Source organism: Petromyzon marinus, chromosome 33 (genome assembly GCF_048934315.1).
Source record: "Petromyzon marinus isolate PM22_M1 ecotype Great Lakes invasive population chromosome 33, UKy_Petmar_22M1.pri1.0, whole genome shotgun sequence".
NCBI classification, from domain to species: Eukaryota; Metazoa; Chordata; class Hyperoartia; order Petromyzontiformes; family Petromyzontidae; genus Petromyzon; species Petromyzon marinus.
In genome coordinates, this window is record NC_133699.1 from 15,160,207 (window position 1) to 15,183,370 (window position 23,164).

General features: G+C 42.7%; 1 protein-coding gene across 3 annotated transcripts; it reads right to left on the reverse strand.

Moving 5' to 3' along the window:
- Positions 1-1,917: 1,917 nt before the first annotated feature.
- On the reverse strand, positions 1,918-19,374 carry HAUS2 (HAUS augmin like complex subunit 2). 3 transcript variants are annotated; one of them, XM_032965274.2, is made up of 7 exons: positions 19,237-19,374; positions 17,120-17,249; positions 16,100-16,204; positions 15,511-15,580; positions 10,308-10,440; positions 3,168-3,276; positions 1,918-2,568 (listed from the first exon to the last, which is right to left on the reverse strand). In XM_032965274.2, exons 2-7 carry the CDS (start codon positions 17,228-17,230, stop codon positions 2,440-2,442), a joined length of 657 nt encoding a protein of 218 aa, XP_032821165.1. In that variant the 5' UTR covers positions 17,231-17,249; positions 19,237-19,374; the 3' UTR covers positions 1,918-2,439. The 3 variants fall into 3 exon arrangements, with proteins under 3 accessions (XP_032821165.1, XP_032821166.1, XP_032821167.1); XM_032965275.2 differs by having other exon boundaries at positions 19,205-19,344; XM_032965276.1 differs by having other exon boundaries at positions 19,155-19,247.
- Positions 19,375-23,164: the final 3,790 nt, after the last annotated feature.

Consider the following 23,164-nt stretch of genomic DNA (forward strand, 5'->3'; position numbering starts at 1 on the left):
CACCTCATACCTACCCTACATGTCCTAAGGGCCGAGCATGTGATGGGTCTGTCGACTCGGGGAATGTGGTACCGTCGCCTGATCCTCACATGCCACTGACTGTTCCACTTCCAGGCACACCGGAATTGACGGCTTTACAAGCGCATCGGCCACCGGAGCTGGACGATGAACGTGGAACCAGGCAGCCCACACCGTGCCCTCAGGGGCTGCCTGCCTCAACCCCCAGACAACCATTCCCTGCCCCGTACGACGGACCAGCCACTCGGACCCATGCTAAATCGGTTTTCATGAGGGATGGTTGCTCACTGTCCGGCCATCCTTCTTCTCCTCACGAACTATGCGTCGGGTCGGTCGTGTCGCGGGCCCCGGTACCGGGGGGGAAGATTTTTTTTGTGTATGTTGTTCATAGTGTCTAACTGTACAGGTGGGTTGGGGTAATTTATTGTAATTATTGTTTTTGTTGTTGGGTTGTTGTTATTGAGGCACACGCGATTCTGGTTATTGTTAAGCATTTTATTGTTGAGTGTTGTTGCAGCCGGGACGTCTGCGGGCTGTACAGGGGGGGGGGGGGGGTGATGTAGAGGTGTTACGGGAGGGTGACACGCGGTTGTATAACAGTGGCCACAAACACGTCCGCTACGGCCACCCCCCTGGGAAGCTGTGGGGGATGCTGTGATCCCTCCCAGCCCCGCCCCTCAGTGAGAGACAGTATAATAGGTGGGACCCAGAGAGCTGAGGGGGAGTTCGACCCAGTCAAGATGAAGAGCCAGTGAAGAATGAAGATCGACTAGCCAGACCCTGGAACTCCTTTGACTCGCTGCCCTTTTGAGGGCCGGGCAAGGCAAGCCAGGGTACGACACCAGAGCCGCGAGGGCCGATGTCCTTCTGAGGGCCGGACTCGTGTGGCTGGTGATCGGGACCTGCGCCGAAGCTGGGCCAGGTCAGATAGCCTCCCGAGAGAGAACTAGGATAGAGGGAACTAGGGAGCTAGCGTGGGCTTAAGCTCGAGGAACACTTCCCTCTATAAAGTATGGGTGAAGAGGCCGTTACCTCTTCGAGTATCAGGGTCGCTACTATAATTGAAGTATCTGTAATAAATACGCGTTGCCTCAAGTAAACAGTCTCCGACGTCAATAAGGCCACTACATCTGTATTCATTTGTCTCCGTGTTTGCCCAACTGTGTATCACCAATGGAGTTGAGAGCGCTTGGGTGGGGACTAATGACTGGCTCTCTGCCGTACTGCAACCTGACCAATGGAGAGAGGACAGCTGAGGGTGGGGGGGCTGGATCAGACACTCAACACCTGGGACTTGGCCACAGCACACCGGCTGCGATATACTGATCTATATGATCAACAAAAGCATATACAGTATTCCTCGTTATTCACGAGGGATACGTTCCAGAGATGCTCGTGAATAGCACATTTCTATGATATTGTCCTACGAAAACCTTTTTTTCATGAATTGCCTGAAATACATAAATAAGCTATTAATTACATAAAAATAGAATAACACATCTCTTTATCTCATCACTTTCTTTCTCTCTCCATGCAGTCATGTAGAGTTCCAGATGCGATTCATGGATCGCAAGTTCGTGAATAACGTGGGAATCTGTAAATTTGTCTTCTTTCATTCATTAGCACGGTTGGCTATGTATGGTGTCAAAGAAGTTCAACATACAGCCACATTTTTTTTCACAGGATACATAACTTGAACCACAGTATATATGATTCTGCGACTGGCCTGTCATGGAAATGTGGAATTTCCACCACTAATTCAGGCCCTCCAATCAATATGTTAAACTTCTTTTTCACCGTATGTAGCCAACTGTGCTAATCGGAGGTGCGGATGATGAGCATCATTCCACACTCACTGAAGCAAGAAGACACTGACTTTAAATATTCATTCAAATGCAATTGAACTTTTGAATCTTTATTTACTCTTAAAATAACCACAAGTGACATGTTATCAGTGCACGGGACTGACAGAACTGATTGAGCTACTTAGAATGTCAGCTTAAATTTTGGCACTGCCATTTGGAATGGATATAAAGCATCACTAGATGGCAGAATTGTATTGGTAAGTTTAATTTCAATGTTATTTCACTTGAGCAGTCAAAGCAGGCAAACTCTGTATTGGTAATATTATGCAACGTAATGTCTATTTATTTTTAATTTGTACTGCCTTAAATTGTTGTGCATCACCTCTAAGTGAGCTGGTTAGTTGCTGCAAGGGCACTGAGAAGTAAGCACTACCCTCTCCATGCTTGTAGTGCCATCGACTGGCTGGAAGTTCATCTGCCTGCTATGGGTGTCCTTGCCCGACCGTAGGGTATTCTGTATTTAGCAGTTTTACTACAAGAGAAGTTCCACAGCTCTGGTGCTGGGAGCTTAAGTGCAGCGCACATCCGATATATGAGGGGCGCTGGGTCGATGCTGTTAAGATTCTGTTAAATGTGGGCGAGTGGCGCTGTGAAGCAACTGCGTCCCATCCTCCAGTCGCAGCAAGGCTCTTGCTGCCTCCTCCCGGAGCTGTGCCGACGAACTCAGCTGCATCCACTCTTCATTCTGCAAAAAAACACGTGGTACAGTCACGGACACGAGCAATATTATTTCGTTAACACCACCTGTAAAGAGCTGGCTTTACATCAAGAGTGAACGTGTTATTTACACAAGCCAATCGGCGTATGCACATTCAATGTGAACTTCTTTGTAAAACACTACGTGGTAAAAATCTCTTGCAGAGACTACACAGACTGTTGGAGCAAATGTTAGTAGCAAGCATTTATGCAGGCCATCAAGGTACATGAAAGAGTGGTGTGGCTAGGACCACACCAAGTCGCCTTTGTCTCCCCAGTGTGAATGTTTACATGCCACACTACTCATTTAGGGCCGAATTGACCATGGGGATATCACTCACCACTGGTGTTATCCGTGGCGGGAAATCGAACGCACGCTGCTAGATTTGAAGCACGGTGCACGAACCACTAGGCCACCGCTCCCCCCATGTGTTAAGAATATGGCCATACCATCACACGTATCAATCACCACCCTCCTCTCTCAGCCGGCAAAGTGAGCTGTGCACAAGCACAGCACAGGAAAAGGAACACGGGTACAAAGCTGCACAAGGACCCACACTCAACCGTAGCAGGGACAGGAGCTCTCACCAGCTTCTTGTGCTGGATGTGAAAGGCATTGACCTCATGCAGAAGGGACACGTTCCCCTCCAGATCGGCCAGGAGACGGCTCACAAGACTCAGGAGCTCCACTGCTTGCCTAAAACCACCAGAGCACACCAATAGCAATCGTCATTAGAATCAAAGCTGCCTTGCCAATCCTGTCAAGAATGCTGCAATCCCAAGATTGTTAGAACAATTGGTTTATGTCAGCATTTAATTGTTGGTACACACAGTGGAACTGCTTTAACAACTGATCTTGTAAATCATATTCTTAGTTTTTTCGGTAAAGTCACATTGAAGAGAAACAACAAAATAACAAAATATATATAAAACAATAAAACATTCTCACGACGTTTCGACCATAACTCAAACGGTCATCATCAGGTGTGTCGGTTTGCATAAATTTATTTTGAAAACGTCATATTTATTTATTTATATATAAAAAAAAATAACGTTTGCGTCACGCGCAGCGATTGGCAGTTTGCCCAGGACTAGTCCATCTATTTTTTTTTTTGAAAAGAGGAGGGGGGAGACGAAATTTGTTTTTATGTATGCTGTCTGAAAGCCACTGTAAGCGTGAACAATCAATCAAGAACTGAAATGATTTATCAAATCTTTCCAATGATTGCTAAGATAGAATCCATCTTCTCGGTTGAAATTGTCTCTGTGCTTGTATATGTGGATAGCCTCATGAACGAATCTCTCATGGAAGCCAGATGGCTTACAAAGAACCTCCGTCTTGGAAAAGTCAATGGCATGTGAGCCTACTGAATTAGAACAATGATCTGCTACGGCCGAGGTGTTGGTTCTACCGTGTTTAAGGTCTGCTTTATGTTCACGAATGCGGTCCGAGATATGGCGTTTGGTTTCTCCAATGTAACTACTACCACAGAGGCAACTTAGTTTGTAGACACCAGGGTATTGTATGTCCGGAATCACATCTTTTACAGACGGAACCAGATCACGGATTTTATGTAATGTGTTGAAACGGACCTGGATCTTGTGTTTATTCAAGATTTTGGAGATCTTTTTTGTGATCCCAGCAATGTAGGGTAAAGTGATGGTTTTGAAAGGCTCCTCAAGAGGGTTCTTCTTCATGGTTTGAGTGATAGCTTTGCGGATTGTATAGTCGGAGTAACCATTAGCCCTAAGAGCTTGGTGTACGTGCTTGAGTTCACTGCTTATGTGTTCCTGGTCGGATATGCATTGGGCTCTATGATACAGAGTCTTGATGAGAGAATTCTTCTGTGATGGATGGTGGTGGGAATCCGGTTTCAGATAAGCATCCGTATGGGTAGCTTTCCTGTAGACAGAGTGGCTCATTGAACCATCAGGTCTCTTTTTAATTAGGACATCCAAAAAAGGTATCTTGCCATCTATTTCGACTTCCATGGTAAATCTGATGGCTGGGTGTATGGAATTGATGTGGTCGAAGAATTGGTCTAGAGCAGACTTTACCGAAAAAATCTTGAATAAACACAAGATCCAGGTCCGTTTCAACACATTACATAAAATCCGTGATCTGGTTCCGTCTGTAAAAGATGTGATTCCGGACATACAATACCCTGGTGTCTACAAACTAAGTTGCCTCTGTGGTAGTAGTTACATTGGAGAAACCAAACGCCATATCTCGGACCGCATTCGTGAACATAAAGCAGACCTTAAACACGGTAGAACCAACACCTCGGCCGTAGCAGATCATTGTTCTAATTCAGTAGGCTCACATGCCATTGACTTTTCCAAGACGGAGGTTCTTTGTAAGCCATCTGGCTTCCATGAGAGATTCGTTCATGAGGCTATCCACATATACAAGCACAGAGACAATTTCAACCGAGAAGATGGATTCTATCTTAGCAATCATTGGAAAGATTTGATAAATCATTTCAGTTCTTGATTGATTGTTCACGCTTACAGTGGCTTTCAGACAGCATACATAAAAACAAATTTCGTCTCCCCCCTCCTCTTTTAAAAAAAAATAGATGGACTAGTCCTGGGCAAACTGCCAATCGCTGCGCGTGACACAAACGTTATTTTTTTATATATAAATAAATAAATATGCCGTTTTCAAAATAAATTTATGCAAACCGACACACCTGATGATGACCGTTTGAGTTATGGTCGAAACGTCGTGAGAATTTTTTATTGTTTTATATATATTTTGTTATTTTGTTGTTTCTCTTCAACGTGACTTTACCGAAAAAACTAAGAATATGAATTACTGCAGTCACGAAAGCTTTAAATCAAAATTTAATCGCCTCTACGGGGAGGGTTTTCACATAACTTTAAGATCCTTCAACAAACTCCGGGATAAGAAAGCTCAGCTGATCGAGTCTCTCACCTTCCTGAAGAGATGCCGCGACTCTGGGGTAATACCAATCGCATTTACACTCACCTCTGCTACTGTAACTTCTTCTAATGCGAAACGAATTCTTTTCAAAACTAGCTTAGCTCTTATCTCAGAAAAAATCAGACTTATACGCACAGAACTAGATCAGTTAGACAAGACACTCTACAAATCACACTTATCATTGACGGCAATAATGTCCACATCGGATTGGGAACATGTAGACAATATGACTGCCTCTTCAGCTGCTACTATGTCGACCAAATGTAAGGAAAACCTGATTTCCAAATTTAACCTCCTCTTCAACAAAAGACCGGACCCACACACCAAAAAGTTAGACGTTAATAAAGTCGTAATTAATCGCAGTAACAGTTCTATTTCCGATGGTCTGAAATCCGTTTTAGCTAAAGGTCTAAACTTTGCAGTCACACCTAAACACATACCAGTTAATGATATAATTGCCCAAGTAGACGTTGCTCTCAGGGGCCTGGGTCACATCGCTGCAGACGTAGCAAGATCTGAAATCGCTGCAACCCTCAAAAACGCTAAGATGCCAGCTAGCAACCTCAGCAAAGATGAGCGTTTTGAATTATATAAATTAAAAAAGAGGAATGATATTGTAGTTCTCTCAGCTGACAAAGGCAATGCTACTGTCATGATGGATAAAATAGAATACAACAACAAAATTAAAGAATTACTCGACGATGGTAGTTATACAAAAATAAAAAGAGATCCCACCAACAGCCTCGTCACACAAACCAACAAAATAATTTCTGATTCAACCGCATTAATTGATCAATCTAAACAGTTTTCGTTGAAACCTTCTGCTGCCAGGCCACCAAGATTATACGGCTTACCAAAAATACATAAAGTTGATACACCTCTTCGTCCCATAGTCTCTACTATCAGCTCCCCCACCTACAAACTAGCTCGTTTTTTGTCTGAAATCCTGCGTCCTTTCACTGGAAAGACCACCTCTGCGGTACAAAATTCTACTCACCTGGTATCAACAATCAAGGGTATTTCCCTGTCCCCAGACGACCTGCTTGTCAGTTTTGATGTAGTTTCCTTATTCACCAAGGTTCCTGTACCTGACACCATTGCAATCATTGAAGACTTGGTTCATCAAGGACTAAACACTGAGGTACCCCCCCTGGTGAGACACTGTTTAACCAATACATACTTCACTTGGAATGGAACTTTCTACAAACAAACTGAGGGCACCCCAATGGGCTCCCCCCTTTCTCCAGTTATAGCTAACATTTTCATGGAGAAATTTGAGACTGACGCCATCCAGACTGCCACTCTGCGCCCAACCTTATGGAAGAGGTACGTGGATGACACTTTTGTCATCTGGCCACATGGCCGGCCTGCTCTAGACCAATTCTTCGATCACATCAATTCCATACACCCAGCCATCAGATTTACCATGGAAGTCGAAATAGATGGCAAGATACCTTTTTTGGATGTCCTAATTAAAAAGAGACCTGATGGTTCAATGAGCCACTCTGTCTACAGGAAAGCTACCCATACGGATGCTTATCTGAAACCGGATTCCCACCACCATCCATCACAGAAGAATTCTCTCATCAAGACTCTGTATCATAGAGCCCAATGCATATCCGACCAGGAACACATAAGCAGTGAACTCAAGCACGTACACCAAGCTCTTAGGGCTAATGGTTACTCCGACTATACAATCCGCAAAGCTATCACTCAAACCATGAAGAAGAACCCTCTTGAGGAGCCTTTCAAAACCATCACTTTACCCTACATTGCTGAGATCACAAAAAAGATCTCCAAAATCTTGAATAAACACAAGATCCAGGTCCGTTTCAACACATTACATAAAATCCGTGATCTGGTTCCGTCTGTAAAAGATGTGATTCCGGACATACAATACCCTGGTGTCTACAAACTAAGTTGCCTCTGTGGTAGTAGTTACATTGGAGAAACCAAACGCCATATCTCGGACCGCATTCGTGAACATAAAGCAGACCTTAAACACGGTAGAACCAACACCTCGGCCGTAGCAGATCATTGTTCTAATTCAGTAGGCTCACATGCCATTGACTTTTCCAAGACGGAGGTTCTTTGTAAGCCATCTGGCTTCCATGAGAGATTCGTTCATGAGGCTATCCACATATACAAGCACAGAGACAATTTCAACCGAGAAGATGGATTCTATCTTAGCAATCATTGGAAAGATTTGATAAATCATTTCAGTTCTTGATTGATTGTTCACGCTTACAGTGGCTTTCAGACAGCATACATAAAAACAAATTTCGTCTCCCCCCTCCTCTTTTAAAAAAAAAAATAGATGGACTAGTCCTGGGCAAACTGCCAATCGCTGCGCGTGACGCAAACGTTATTTTATATATATATAAATATGCCGTTTTCAAAATAAATTTATGCAAACCGACACACCTGATGATGACCGTTTGAGTTATGGTCGAAACGTCGTGAGAATTTTTTATTGTTTTATATATATTTTGTTATTTTGTTGTTTCTCTTCAACGTGACTTTACCGAAAAAACTAAGAATATGAATTACTGCAGTCACGAAAGCTTTAAATCAAAATTTGATCTTGTAAACATAAGAAAAGGTACAACTTTTGATTTAAAGCTTTCGTGACTGCAGGGATTCATATTATTGGTTCTTTCGATAAAGTCACGTAGAAGGGAAACAATAAAATAATAAAAATTTAAAACAATTAAATTCTCACGACGTTTCGACTGCAACACAAGCAATCATCATCAGGTGTGAAAACCACAACAATAATTTATTTTTATTTTATTGTTTCCCTTCTACGTGACTTTACCGAAAGAACCAAGAATATAAAGGTACAACGTTGAGTTTAGAAACAATGATCGTGTTAAATAATCATAGTAAAATAACAAGATCTGGATTCTTGAGCGTTGCGCATCACGATGGTCATAGAATGCTTGTTTACATTCGTCTCGACCAATCAACACGCTCCCTACAACTATTCTTTGAGTCTTTCGGTAAAGTCACGTTGACAGGTTCAAAGAAAATAACAAAAACTACGACGTTTCAATCGCAACACAAGCTTGGATGACGACCGCTTGTGTTGCGATCGAAACGTCATAGTTTTTGTTATTTTATTTGAACCTATCTATGTGACTTTACCGAAAGACCCAGGCACGAAAGCTTTAAGTCAAGACTTCCCTACAACTAACTCCACACCCCCTCTGCCCACCAAAGCCATGTACGGAGCTATAGTGTTTGGTGGGCAATAGAACCTTATGACTGCACCGAAGGCTATACTGGTGTGAATATATTTTAGAGTACACGAAGTTTTTTTTTTAAATACTGTACAGTATAAAATACTATTTTCAATATAAAGTTTTTGTTTACAATATGAATAGTAAGTTATGATGTGTATACAGTATGAAATGGTAAGTTATAAAGGCTGGGAACGTATACTCCTAGTACTGTTAGAAGTTATTTAATATTTGAAGCTCCAGAAACGCATTTACTTTGTATATCGAGGTATTACTGTATTTTCCCTTCTGCATTCATGACTTTCGAACACAGCTCTCACAAAATTATAATTCTGTGAGATTGTTATCGCGGGCTGCAAGGGGTCCTCGGTCCAAAACAAATTGAGGACCACTCCTGGTGAGCCTATAATAAAGAATGCCATTCAAACAACATCTATATATACAGTGAAACCTTGGATTGCGAGCATAATTTGTTCCGGAAACGTGCTCGTAATCCAAAGCACTCGTATATCAAAGTAAATTTCCCCATAAGAAATAATGGAAACTCAGATGATTCGTTCCACAACCCAAAAATACTGTATTCATATAAAAATGATTAATACAAAATTCCGGTTTATATTTTTATTATTTAAATTTAATATAAAGTAATCAAATTTATGAATTACATTTAATCGTGGCTGGTGTGAGGGAGACGAGAGAGAGGAGGAGGGTTATTGTGTAGGACGACTTTCACTTGCAGTAGAGTTACTAAAGAAGTCACTACACTTGGACACAAAATAAAAAATGCTTTACGCACACACACGTGGTCACAACACTATACTGTAGTAAACAGTATACACTCGCACAGATGTTGACTATACGAGTGAGGAACGCCGACTGAGACCGAGCATGGGAGATGATTACCCACAATCCCGAAGCGAGAGAGAACCATTGGTTCAGTTGTGATCACGTGACGCTCGGCAGACAGCGGATACTCTACGTACTGCTCGTATTGCAAAACACTCGCAGACCACGTTACCCGCAATCCAAGGTTTCACTGTATATAAAAGGTAAATTTGTGAATGTGTCTGTTCGAAATATTTAGCATACTTCCCAAAATGCAACAAACCTGAAATTTGGCACGTGGGAAGCTTCCAGACTGTACACAATGCAAAAAGTATAAAAATAGACTTTTGTATTTTGAGGGGGAGGGGGGGCAATAATAGATATATTTTGCACGGCAAGTGAGCAGTGACGTCACATCTGTGATGTCACCCGCATGCGGCAGCGTCACGCAGTGTACCTGCTGGCGTCACGCATCCCCCCGACCCTCCGCGTAGGGCGTGTATTAATCCAAGTCTCGGGCGAAGTCTGGGTAGTAAAGCTAGTACAACATATAATTGTCAAGCTAACATTCTCAACAGCCACAGTCTCAAGCTGGCTCTTTTCCTTATTCCTGTGTGGACGTCGTGTGCTGCCCTCTCCCCATAGGCATCCACATTCCAAACTCGTGGCCACCTCTCTTCTGTCGCACTCCCCGTGCAATCTCTGCCCAGGCACCTGTGGTAGTTTGCGTCCAAAGCGATGCTTGCCATGGTGGTGCGCTCCAGCAGCCGCTGCGTGAGGGCACGCCGCTCTTTAAGCACCCCCTCCAACTCCCTGTTGATTCGCTGCAGCTTCTCTGTCTTTTGCACTGCAATCGCAAGCGTTCACAAACAATGCTCTCTGCCTGCTGCTTCCGAAGACCAATCATGTCTCTTTGCGTCAGCTTACCATGCACAGAGTACTTGTTGAAAATGGGTAATTAGAATGTTGTTTTCCCCGTTCTTCAAGTTAAATATATTTCTACGAATGTCACTCTTAACCATTACAGTTTTATCAGCAACAACATAATCAGCAACAATAGGAATAGGGAACAAAGCCTTTGCCATTGCAGCACCAACGTTTTGGAACCTTGTTTCCTCCCTTAACATCATACATCTTCCTTAAAAAAATTACTTGAAGCATAATAACGCGTAGGCTTTCGCGACCAATATCATCCATAATAGAGGTTTTTTGGGTTAGATCGCGTAAATATATAACATATAAGTGAACTAGGTCACACTTCTAAATCAATGTCCTTACACGTGTAGTGAGTCCAACTGAGTCGCAGACGTTATCTTGGGAGCAACACTATTCACACAACAGCACGAACATAAAACAAACTACGCTCGGGTCTCGAATGCCACGGCTAGCTCCGCCCTTAGCCCCGCCCACCTTCCAGGCTCCTCGAGCTCCTTCTCGAATGTTCCCGAGAGCTCTCCGGGACCACGTGACCGCTCCTCGGCCCCCGTCCACCTGTGGCCCCCCTCCAGTATCGTCCAGTCACGTGACAACAGGTCAGCCAGAGTATCATGCCCCAGAGTAACCCTGGCTGGCTGACGCTCCCTCTCGCTCCCTCACTGGGAGCCGGCACCGCACACTGCTCGTGGTGCCCCCGCGCTAACCAGCGCTCATCCAACCACTGCTAGTGTTGGTACTGCAGCCCGCAACCTGGGCTGCCCGCAATGACATTACCGGCTATGACTTCGCAAGTCCTGGCACCACACAGTGACAGGTACAGTCACTACACACGTAAAAATGTGTAACAGTGTCTCTACAGATCACTGGAATATAATCGACACAATTACACAGCAATCAGCTGATAACGTATTTAACAAAACTAACATTACCCAAATTAACAAATTTGCTAGACTGGCTAACAAACAACTCTCAATTAAAAATTAACATTTTATAAACAGAACAGTTATCAACATGACTAACATTGAATTATACAGCGATATGGTTTCAGTCTTGTATAATGGTCTTAACTTTGCTGTTGCCCCACGTACAATCCCTGTCGATGAGATCATTGCTTAAGTGGAATCAGCAGTTAGACATCTCCCCCATAATCAAGCTGAGATGACTAGGCATGAGGTTGCCAAAACTAATGAGAACAGCAAATTGCCAAAAACAAATATTAACTTCAGCAAAGCAAAAGCCTTAAGATAATTGAGAGCAAATAAAGATATCCAAATTATTGCTGCTGATAAGGGCCGATCAACTGTTGTGATGCCCCGTGAGGACTACGATAATAAAATCAAAGACTTACTCGATAAAGGTACCTACCTTAACAAACCAGCACCTTGGAACGTAAAACAACGGCAATCATTGCATAAGCAATACCTGATCAAACCAAGGGCATCAAAACCACCAAGACTTTATGGGCTACCAAATATTCACAAACCTGATGTCCCATGAAGACCCATAGAATACAATAAGCTCTGCCACGTACAAATTAGCACAATATGTAACGAAACAAATACAGCCCTACATCGGTGGACCTCTTCGTTCATCAAAAACTCTGAACATCTCGTAAATATAATCAAAGATATTAATCTTAACCCTAATGATATTCTCGTAAGTTTTGATGTGAGCTGTCTGTTCACGAGGGTTCCGGTGAATGAGTCAATTAAATTACTCGATACTCTGGTAACAAACAAATGTTTAGCCAAAGATATCCCAAGACTAGCTGAACACTGTCTAAAGAACACTTCTTGTGGCAATGTGACTTCTATAAACAAAAGGAAGGAGCAGCAATTGGCTCTCCTTTGTCTCCTGTGATAGCGAATTTGTGCATGGAAGATTTTGAAACAAAAGCAATAGCTTCAAGCACACTAAAACCATCTGCTTGGTTTAGATATGTGGATGACACATTGGTGGTCTGGCCACACGGCAAAGATACACTGAACGCATTTCTAAATCATCTCAACTCGCAAAACCCATCCATCCAGTTCACCATTGAAGTGGAAGATGACAGAACGCTAACATTTCTGGATATTCTGCTCGGACGAGGTCGAAATGGTTCAAAAATGGGCCAAGAAACGCATGATTGTGACAACACCGAGGCAGCACTGATGAGCCAGAGTTGCTCCTTGCTCAAGATCTTCTTCTCCAGTTGACTCCCTCCCTCTTCACGTTTCTATGACATGATTAATACAACCTTGATTTGAAGCTTTCGTGACTACAGGAATCCATACTCTCTGGTTCTTTCGGTAAAGTCACGTAGATAGAAAAAAATATAATAGAACACGACGTTGCAGTCGCAACACAAGCATCCGTAATCACGTGAGAATGATCTGCTGTTGTGGCTTTATGTAGGCACGGGAGGGGGGGATAAGGAGGGGAGGGGGTTTTGTAGAGTAAAATTAGCATGTCAATGAGATTTAAATCTTGACTTAAAGCTTTTGTGGCTGCAGGAGTTAACAGGGGGGGGGGGAGAGGGGGGTGGGTTTGTGGCGTGCAGGGATGGGGGGCTGGAGAAATTAGCATGTCAATGAGCTTGAATTAGTAAACGAAAACAGCATGGGTGCGTGAGTGAAAATCACAGCAGTTAAAACTTGACGTGGTTTATCATGTCCTTCCAATGATTGAGCTTTTGTGGTTGCAGGAGTTCACAAAGCAGATTTGAAACACGGTAGAACCAACACCTCGGCGGTGGCGGATCATTGTTTCAACGCTGTGGGCACACATGACATTGTTTTTTTCCGAGAACAAGGTGCTCTGCAAACCCTCGGGTTACCATCAGAGATTTGTTCATGAAGCCATCCAGATATACAAACACAGACAAAACTTTAATAGAGAAGATGGATTCAGATTGAGCAATCATTGGAAGGACGTGATAACCACTTCAAGTTTTAACTGCTGTGATTTTCACTCACCCACCCGTGCTGTTTTCTAAAAAATACAAGTTTACTAATTCAAGACTCAAGATTTAAACCTCATTCACATGCTAATTTATCCAGTCCCCACCCGTCCCTGCACGCCACAAACCCTACCCCTCTGGATAATGCCGGCTCTAGCGAGGCATGGCGCGCGATGTAATTAACATCGCGGACACCCCGTATATGTGGGTGTGCTACCAGCCCTAGAGGGGCTCGGTGAGCCCTGATAAAGAACGCTGAGTGGCACCACGCTCGGCGTGCAGTGCTGTTCCATATAGGAGGGGGGTAGGAGAGTGCTGGCCATGAATGGGGTTAATGTAGGCCATGGCACTCTGGTTGACCTGAGAAGGCACATGAAGGGTAAGATCTACACAGGAGCCCCCAAGTGGGGGCTAGGGGTGGTCACATGTCAGGGCGAGATCCTGCGAGAGGATTCGAGAAAGTGATCATGGCCAAGGGCGGAGCCAGCCACGACCAGGGAGCATATAAACCGGGTCCCCAGAGGGACCGGGGTTCAGCGTTGCTGTGTTATCCTGAAGATCTACGTTCTACGTTCAACGTCCGAGAAGAGTCACCAACACGTGGACCTGGACCCAAGCCGGGGTCCTGTCCGTTGTAGCTACTCCCAGTGCAATTAGTGTAGTTAGCCTGGTGGTCCACCACCATAGGTTGTTATCTGGTAAAGGGGCAGTTACCCCTTTGTGTTGGTATCAATAAATGTGTTGCCTCCAAGGAGTACGTCTGCGACTCAGTTGAACTCACTACAGTTATAATAACAAAAAATGGTGCTCTATTATAAGGTGTTCTACTTTCACACTAAACAAAACCAAATAGCATTACATTTTACCAACTGACATTGATTCATCTTATTAAAATAGCTTTCTTCTCATTAGCTTTGTTCCTCATTGGGCTCTTATTTTGCCACCCGCTTCTTTATTATCTTTGTAATTTTCATGCACGGCGCCTTGAGACATTGTGAATTGCACCTGAAAAGTGTCAATTATTATTAGTCCACAAGTGTCATCTACAAACGTTCCAGTTCACATGTACACAAGGTCTTATGGCCAATGGTGCACGGTTCCTCTGGAAATATAATTGCAGGCGTCCCTCGCGTAACGCGCCCCACCCCCCTTTAGCGCAAATTCGCAAGTTACGCAATTCATCTTCGAGGGACATACTTCACACTGATGCTATGCGTTTAAAGAAAAAACTAAAAATGAAAATATTTTCCTAATTTTTTTTCAATGATCAAAATTCAAAGTAAACAAATAATAATTCTGATTGCGTCACCGCGCCATGGCAACGCTCAGTGTCACAGGCTGGGTGTGGCCATCGTAGATCTGCTGCCTTTGTTTGCATCATACATGATGCTGCAAGCAACCCACGGAAGCATTTAGAAGCCTTCAAGTTACTCCTTATTAAGTATTCTTTGTAAGTAGTAATCTTTAACATCTTATTATTTGTTATTAAACTCCTTATTAAATATTTTTTGTAATATCGATATTAAGCATTACATTTATATGGATTTTGTAAATCTAGGGCTAAAATAATGAAATTAAACGACTTAATTTATCATCGCTAGCGCATCCCCCCCTGACAACATGTACGTACGTCTGTGGGAAAATAGGCTTAAAACAGCGCGATTCGACGTACGCGCTGTCTTTTAGAAACGCATGTCACGCATCATGCGAGGGACGACTGTGCTATATGTATTTACCCAGGAGAGCCTCACCGAGTCTTGAGATTCTTTTGAAAGAGGGTTCTGCCATGAGCGGGTGATGTTGCAACGTGTAATCCAAACTGGCTAATTTTCAGGTATTTCTTTTGCATGGAGATGTTTTGGCCAGATATATTTGATGGTGCTTTTTTAATCTCTGGGAGGCAACCCATGTGATATAGGTGGAAAACATCCAAACTCCACACACTCACATGGCGCTAATCGGGAATCGAACCCAGTACAGTTCTTGCTATAAGGCACAAGCATTACCACTGTGCCACCTTGCAGCATGGAAGTCACTTACAGAGCAGGGACTGGTGGCTCACATCAGCTGTGTCCAGCACCAACTCCAGCTTCTGTCTCTCCAGCTTCATCTGCGTTGCAACAGCACGACTTACATATCACTTGAATGATGAATAATATACATATACGTTGTTTAAATTACTATGTTAACGGCCAAAGCAAATGATCTCACAATACAGTATGTCATTGGTTTAACTGCTTAAAATAAGGAATATTTATTGGCCTACAAGTCATCCAGAATGCTTCCATTAAGTATTTGTTTGAAAAAAATGAATCGGTTAACAATTTCAACTCTTTAATATAGTTTATGAAAAATAAAACACTCAAAAAAGTTTTCCATGGAATGACAATGTACGATAGCACTTACAATCGTGTGGATTACTATATTACTCTGTTTGAATGTTCATTTATTACTTTGAGGATATAAATTGAGAATAACATTGAGTTCAGAGTGGTGTGTTTATAAATCAGTGTTACCAACAAGTTGTGGCAAATAAAATAACATTAATGGATGCCCTGGTATGGGCAGAAGCCATCAAGGAATCATTTAGCGCCACGAAATTATATCACCAGTTACTCCTCAGGCCTACCTTGTTGACCTCAGTCTGCAGTGCTGCAATTTCATTTTGAAGTTTTATCTGGTGGACAACAGCAGATTCCTTTTCCACTTGTTTCCTGTTGTCTTCTATCTCCTCCTAAAACGTGAGCAGGGTAGTAACATCTTACCATCTGACCTCAACAGATTCAGTCAGTCTGTTTATTAACATGCAACTTACATTAATAAATCATGGGTCTGCATACATGAATAGTGCAGGGTGTTTGAAAATAGGAAAAGGGTGCTGTGTTTAAACTAAATATACAAATCAGGGGTGGGTTAAAATGCGCACAGGTGTAAAATGAAGTTAGGGAGAATGCGATTATCCGTATGCTGACTTTAGATTTAAACTGGGAAGAGGAACATACCGTGGAAATGTACAAGGGGAGGCAGTTGCAAGGTGTGTGGGGAACAGTGGTGAAGGAGTGACCCGCCGACTGAGTGGAGGATGAAACACTAAAGGGAGGCTGTGATTGCCAGGTGACTATATTTACAAGAGCATGATGCTGCTCACCAGTGTAGTGTGCAATATTTTCTATTTACTGCAAGATGTTCTCATCCTCAAAAAGAATGAGAACAAGTGTTATAGCTCAAATATCTATTAGTTATGCGCATGTTGCAGGATTGTGGCTGCACAGCGACTTTGAGGATCATCCACGAGCTATGCTGATAAATGTAGATGAGTGGAGGAATATTGTGATAAATCTTGACTTAAAGCTTTCGTGGCTGCAGGAATTCATATTATTTGGGTCTTTCGGTAAAGCCACGTAGACAGAAAACAAATATCACGACGTTTCGATCAACACAAGCAATCGTCATATTTTTTCCTGCCTCAGCAGCTCTCCCGCTATATTTTTTTAACTGATGACGATTGCTTGTGTTGCGATCGAAACGTCGTGATATTTGTATTTATTTTTCTATGTGGCTTTACCGAAATACCCAAAGAATAATATTGTGATAATTGTGAATGATGCGACGATGGTGGCATGAATGTTATTGTGGGGTAAAGTCTTACTTGGGTTATCATCCCATCAGCGACGGCTCTCGAAAGAAATAACGCCACACTAGAAGGACACTCCGCCTCCCAAGGGTTCCGCTCATTGCCCTGAAGATTTTTATCAACCATAGTCACGTAGATTCAGCAACTATAATTTAAAAACAGAAAGAGCAGCATGTTGGACACTGGATAAGATGTAACACTGTACCTTGATCACCCTGACTTCACACCATATAATCATCATCACCAGCTAGGGTACCAACTGCTCGATGAGCCCAATCCCATTGACCACGTGAATCCCCCATAAGAGAGAACAGCACTGCCCACATGGACATGCATCAACCGAATCAGCTGACATTAACATGCGGATGCACATAGGTGAATGGGCATTAACAACTCGTAACCTACACACGCTGTACATGGCTGGTTTAGTTGAACGGCTAAGGGTTTCCCATTTTGTTGGTAAACACGTGTACTTACTGCAAGTTATGTGTACGTGTGTATACTGAGTATAGAGGTATTTATGAGGGGGTTAGCTGCAGGTAACCGTGAGTCTGGGGCAGGATCTCTCAGTGTGTGCAAAACAATTTGGTAACATTGCGTTAGCAATGGTGTTAAACACAAACAAATAAAAACGTTAGGCAATAACACTGCCTTTCAAGAAAAATATATAATAGTCGATGTTTTGGGAAATTGCCCTTCTTATTTGTGCAATGAAAGGCCACTGCATATCCACAGGCATCCCTCGATATACGAAGATATGTTCCTGAAAATGTATCCGTAAAGTGAAGTTCCGTATATGGAACCCTTATTTTCCCACTGACCTGCATATAATTGGGGATACGTTATGGAAAATTGGCCCCAAGACATGATAAAATCAAACGTAAGAATACAGCAAATCTGACCTTTAATAAGCAGATTTAATGGAAAACAGATACATTTTTTAAAATGTGTTTATCGTACTCAAAATAAGTCGTGAAATCAGAATAAGGAATCTTTATTTAGTCAAGAGGAATCCAATGAGCTATGATTTTTCAAACATGTACAGCAAAAATCTATTGTACATTATTGTAGTTACCAGATACTGTGATTGCCCATGTGAGATGGATTTGCAAGCCTGTCTACGGCGTTCATGATATAGTTTTGCCATTAAAAAGTATTCCTCAGGTAATAAGCCTTGAAGGTGTTGATCACGAATTGATCCATGGACTGAATCAAGCCAGTCGTATTTTTGGGAGGTACTCCCACCCTCACATTATGAGACCAATCACCTAAATTTACTGGGTGCCATGGGGTATTGTCTAGGATGGGCAATGCCTTGTTGGCGACATTACTTTTGGCATGGAACCTTTCAACAGCAGGCCATTTGTGAAAAATGCTGTCGCCCAAACCTTCTTGTTCGATCGCCAGGCAAGGTAGTTAACGTCTCGCCACGGTGGCGAGATGTTAACTACTTTGCCAAAGTGGGCTTTACCTTTCCTATACTCTTCACTCCCATCGAATTTTGCTTTGTTCGTTGTTGTAACTTCCTCACCCGCCCCTTCTGGACATCCGTGCAAAAAAGCTTCATAGCTCATCGGATTTCACCAGGATAAAAAAAGATTCTGATTCTGACCAGGCGTGATCAACGCAAAGGACTGCACCCAAACAAGCCGAGGCCGGTAAACACGCAGCACGGGAACTAGTGCAGCGTGAAATGCACGCCGAGCATGAACCAAAGACCGAAGGATGGAAAGAGGTTGTGAAAACGAAAGGCCGAGCGAGCATTGTTCGATTTCCTACACCTCCCAACCCCGTCTCCAAAACAAATATGGATTAAACATTCCGTAAATGAGAATTTAACGTAAAGTACATCGACTTAGTCCCCGAGTTTATAAGTTAGGGTATAGCGAAATTCCGTGTATTCAGTCGACTTATAACGACGGATGACTCGACTGTATATCGATGAATGTGTTTTTTTACATACAGAGACGTATGCACTATATGACTTTTCGTCGGCTCAAGTGAATTATTATAGCAGAGTTCCCGTGTCTGACCCGCCCCTACTGGACACCTGGAGAAAAGAGCTTCAAATCTCATCGGATTCCTCCCCGTCCACTCTACCGGTAATTGAAGATCTCCATTCTGTCTCTCACCTCTCCGCTTTCCCGCTTTCCGCATTCAATCTGCGTCTCGGGCACCGCCACCCAATCGGAGGCCGCCTTACTCACGCGCTGAGCCAATGGGCGACCTCAACATTTAAGATACCCTATTGTTTTATATTAGGGTATTTTATTGTTTCCCTTCTACGTGGTGACTTTACCGAAAGAACCAAGAATATGAATCCCTGCAGTCACGAAAGCTTTGAATCAAATTTTAAGATACCCTAGTACAGCCAATCAACGAGAACCTATGGTGGCTCGCATCGATGCGTCGACAAAACGCGTTTCGTAATTAGTGGCGGCTCCGTTGATGTGACGTAATCAGCATAACTCAACGTTTGAACTTTTTTTTGCCAGTTTCAGTTTTTTTTCATTTATTAGGTAGAGCCCTCTGAGCCATGTGGCTCATGACTCGGGTGCAACCGCAACAAACAAAAACATGAACAAAGAACATCTTAAAGTGACTACGCGCAACAGAAAAATCCAGGAAAAAACAGCAAAATCCAGGAAAAAACAGCAAAATCTTCCAGAAAAAGCATCGTATATCAACGCTGTATGCAAAAATTCCAGTGGGATGCAAGTAAAACAATAACAACCATAAGACAATTTAGATGAAATGTATCAGGCTAACTCTGTTCTTCAACAAACAAACATGGCTAAACCAAACGTTTTCGAAATCACCAAAATAAAGCTATAAAAGCAATTTCTGACCAAACTTTGCAGCCATAGCTGACAGCATGAGTCACTCCATAACAGCAGGAGTATCAGTAGGAGTATCTAAATTTTTCAATGCACCTTTAAAGATCAGTACACTATAATCAAAACTCAAGATCATACTTTACAGCGGTCATCCGGAGCAATACATTTGATATTAGGCCACTCTGAATAGCCGTGGCAGCTAGGGATGTACAGCTCCTCTAGAGCAGTTTTGAGTGAAGATCTCAGTGATCCAAGTTGCAGTTGATTGGCGATACCATTCCAGACCCTGGGGGCATCAATAACAAAGGCCCTTCCTCCAGAATTTGTACGGCAATAAGGAATGTGAAGCTGGTAAATGAGCGGAGACCTTAGGTCACATTTGTTCTTCGAAACAGTGACGAGATCCAGCAGGTAGTCTGCTGATTTTTTTGTAAGTACATCGTGAATAAATAAGATCTAATGCACGAGCCGTCGATCATTGAGAGATGTTAAGTTTGACCCAATGTAGAGATCGCAGTGGTGGATCCTATATGGGCAGTTCAATGCAAATCTTAAGGCTGAGTGATAAATTGAGTCAAGTTTCTTGAGTATAGTACTGGGGGATGATTTATATACGATGTCACAGTAATCAAGTAGAGGCAGTATGGTAGCATTTATCAATTCAAAACGGAACATAGGGGGGAAGCAGTGCTTGTGTCGATACAGAAAACTAATTTATAATTTTGTCGTTTTACCAATATAATCAATGTGATCTTGAAACTTCAGTTTTGAATCAAAGATGACCCCAAGATACTTATAGATTCTGACTTGCTCTATTTGATAATTATTTAAGGAATGTAATTGGGAAAAATAACTTTCTGCTTTAGTCCTGGTGAGAAGCATCACACCTTGGTTTTGGAGGTATTCAGGACTAGTTTAAGAGCAACTAGCTGATGTAGTTTGTTGAAATCACCCTGGAGCTTAGCAATCACGTCATCCGGAGAGCGGCCAGCAGTAATCAGTATCGTGTCATCTGCAAACAGATTTACCACGGAATGATCCAGGTCAGTGCCCAAGTCATTGACATAAAGAGATAACAAGAGGGGGACGAGGATGGAACCCTGTGCAACGCCTTTTGTTATCTTAACACTGTTTGACCTCCAACCATCTTATGTATCAAAGTATGAAAAATAAGAATAGGTTCTACCCTATCTGGAAATAAAACAGGAGGTGATAAGATGTTCAAACACCCAATAGACTTTATTCCTTTTGCAAGGAATAAAGTCTGCATTAACCACACGTACGTGTGGTGGACATGCAAACAAACATGCTCTGATAATATATGGCATTGCCTTTGAAACTGATTGGCCTACACCATAGACAGCCTTCTTTGAAAGCTAATGAAGGCCTATAATGATCCATGGGCAGATATCCCGGAGGTGTCCACTGCACATTTCATCATTTGTTTCCACTTTCCTCTGTCTTGTGCCAATATGCTCAAGTAGTGCCACATCTTTCTGGCACCAATCTCTTATGTCGTCGTCAAGCCATTCTCTGTTAGCTCCTCTCTTTTTCAGAACAACACACATTTAATTTCCCTGTTGTCCATCCTACAGTACATGTGCCCAAATAGTGCCAATTTCCTTTTCATCACTGCCTGCATCAGGTCCCCTATGTACAACCTTTTTCTACCTTCTACGTTGGTCATTCTTTGGGTCTGGGTTAGATGCATTAGCCTTCCCACATTTCTAGGGTCAATATCTTTTCTCTGTCAGTCTTTTTTAATGCCAAAGTCTCGCAGGCATACAAAGCTGTACTGAACACGCATGTTCTTAAGATGTTCCGTGTGGTATAGTTGATTTGCTTGCTTTTCCAGCTATTATTGAATCCTGCCATTACTCCTTTTTCCTTTGGAATACTCTGCAAGAACTTTTTTTCGAATTGTCAACACGAGTTAAGTCATCTCAGCCGGTTTACAACGACACGGTAGGGTTTATCATGTGCTCTATAAAAGTCCTCGTCGGTTTACACACTTTGTGAGAAAGCACGCATTGACTATTAAATGTGGCATGAGGGGCCACTTTTTTCATTGCTTGACATTCTCTGAGAGGCAGTCCCCTCCTGGGTCTCCACGCACTCACTCCACCCAGGGCCGGATTAAGGTTCCTGTCGGCCCTCGGCACTTCTGTTTCGTAGGCCTTCAGTGACAACTTACTACAGTTAGTACTGCTGCTGCCCCATGCTTTAACTGCCGTTGTCACTCCATTGTTTCACACGTACTTCGTCCAGCCGCTGGACAGATGTCGTTAATACTGACACATTCGTTATTTAGTCTGTGCCCTCATTCGATGGGAGTGCTCTGTGTCCCGCAGATAAGCAAATTTAATTTGAAATAATTGGGGTGGGGGGGGGGGACAAGGTGAGCCAAACAATATTACAAACAAAAATTTCTGCAACAATTTTTCACAATGATTATTATCATATCGCGTGCAATATAAATACAATCATGAATATGAATAAAATATATATTTTATCATAAGAACAAAAAACATGGCAAATGTTTTTCGTAGGCCCTTGGCTATTGGATAATACGGCCCTGGGTCCACCCTGAGCCAGGGTGCAAGATCTCGAGAATTGGGAGTCGATCCCAAAGATCCGACCATGTACACCCGGTGCCTGCCATAACGTATATCAAATCCGTTCCCGAATTTGTAATTTAAGATTTAGCGAAATTCTGTGCATTTAGTCGCCGTATAACGACGGATGACTGTACTGTACCATGGGATCTCCCTTGCCAGTATCAAAATATAGAATAGGTTTAACCTTTCTGGTAATAAAACACGTGTTCAAATGTTAAAACACCAAACAGAAACCTTTTTCAAGGAATCATGTCTGCATTAACCAAAATACTTGTGGTCAGAATGCAAACAAAAACATACTCTGATAATATATGCATTGTCTTTGAAACTGATTGGTCCAGAGACAACATGAGGCAGATCTGAAACACGGTAGGACCAATACCTCGGCCGTGGCTGATCATTGTTTTAATGCGATGGGCTCACCCGAAATGGATTTCTCTAAGACGAAGGTACTTTGCAAACTAAATGGCTATCAATAAATATTAGTTCGTGAAGCCATCCATATATATAGAGAGGGAAAAAGTATTTGATCCCCTGCTGATTTTGTACGTTTGCCCACTGACATAGAAATTATCAGTCTATAATTTTAATGGTAGGTTTATTTG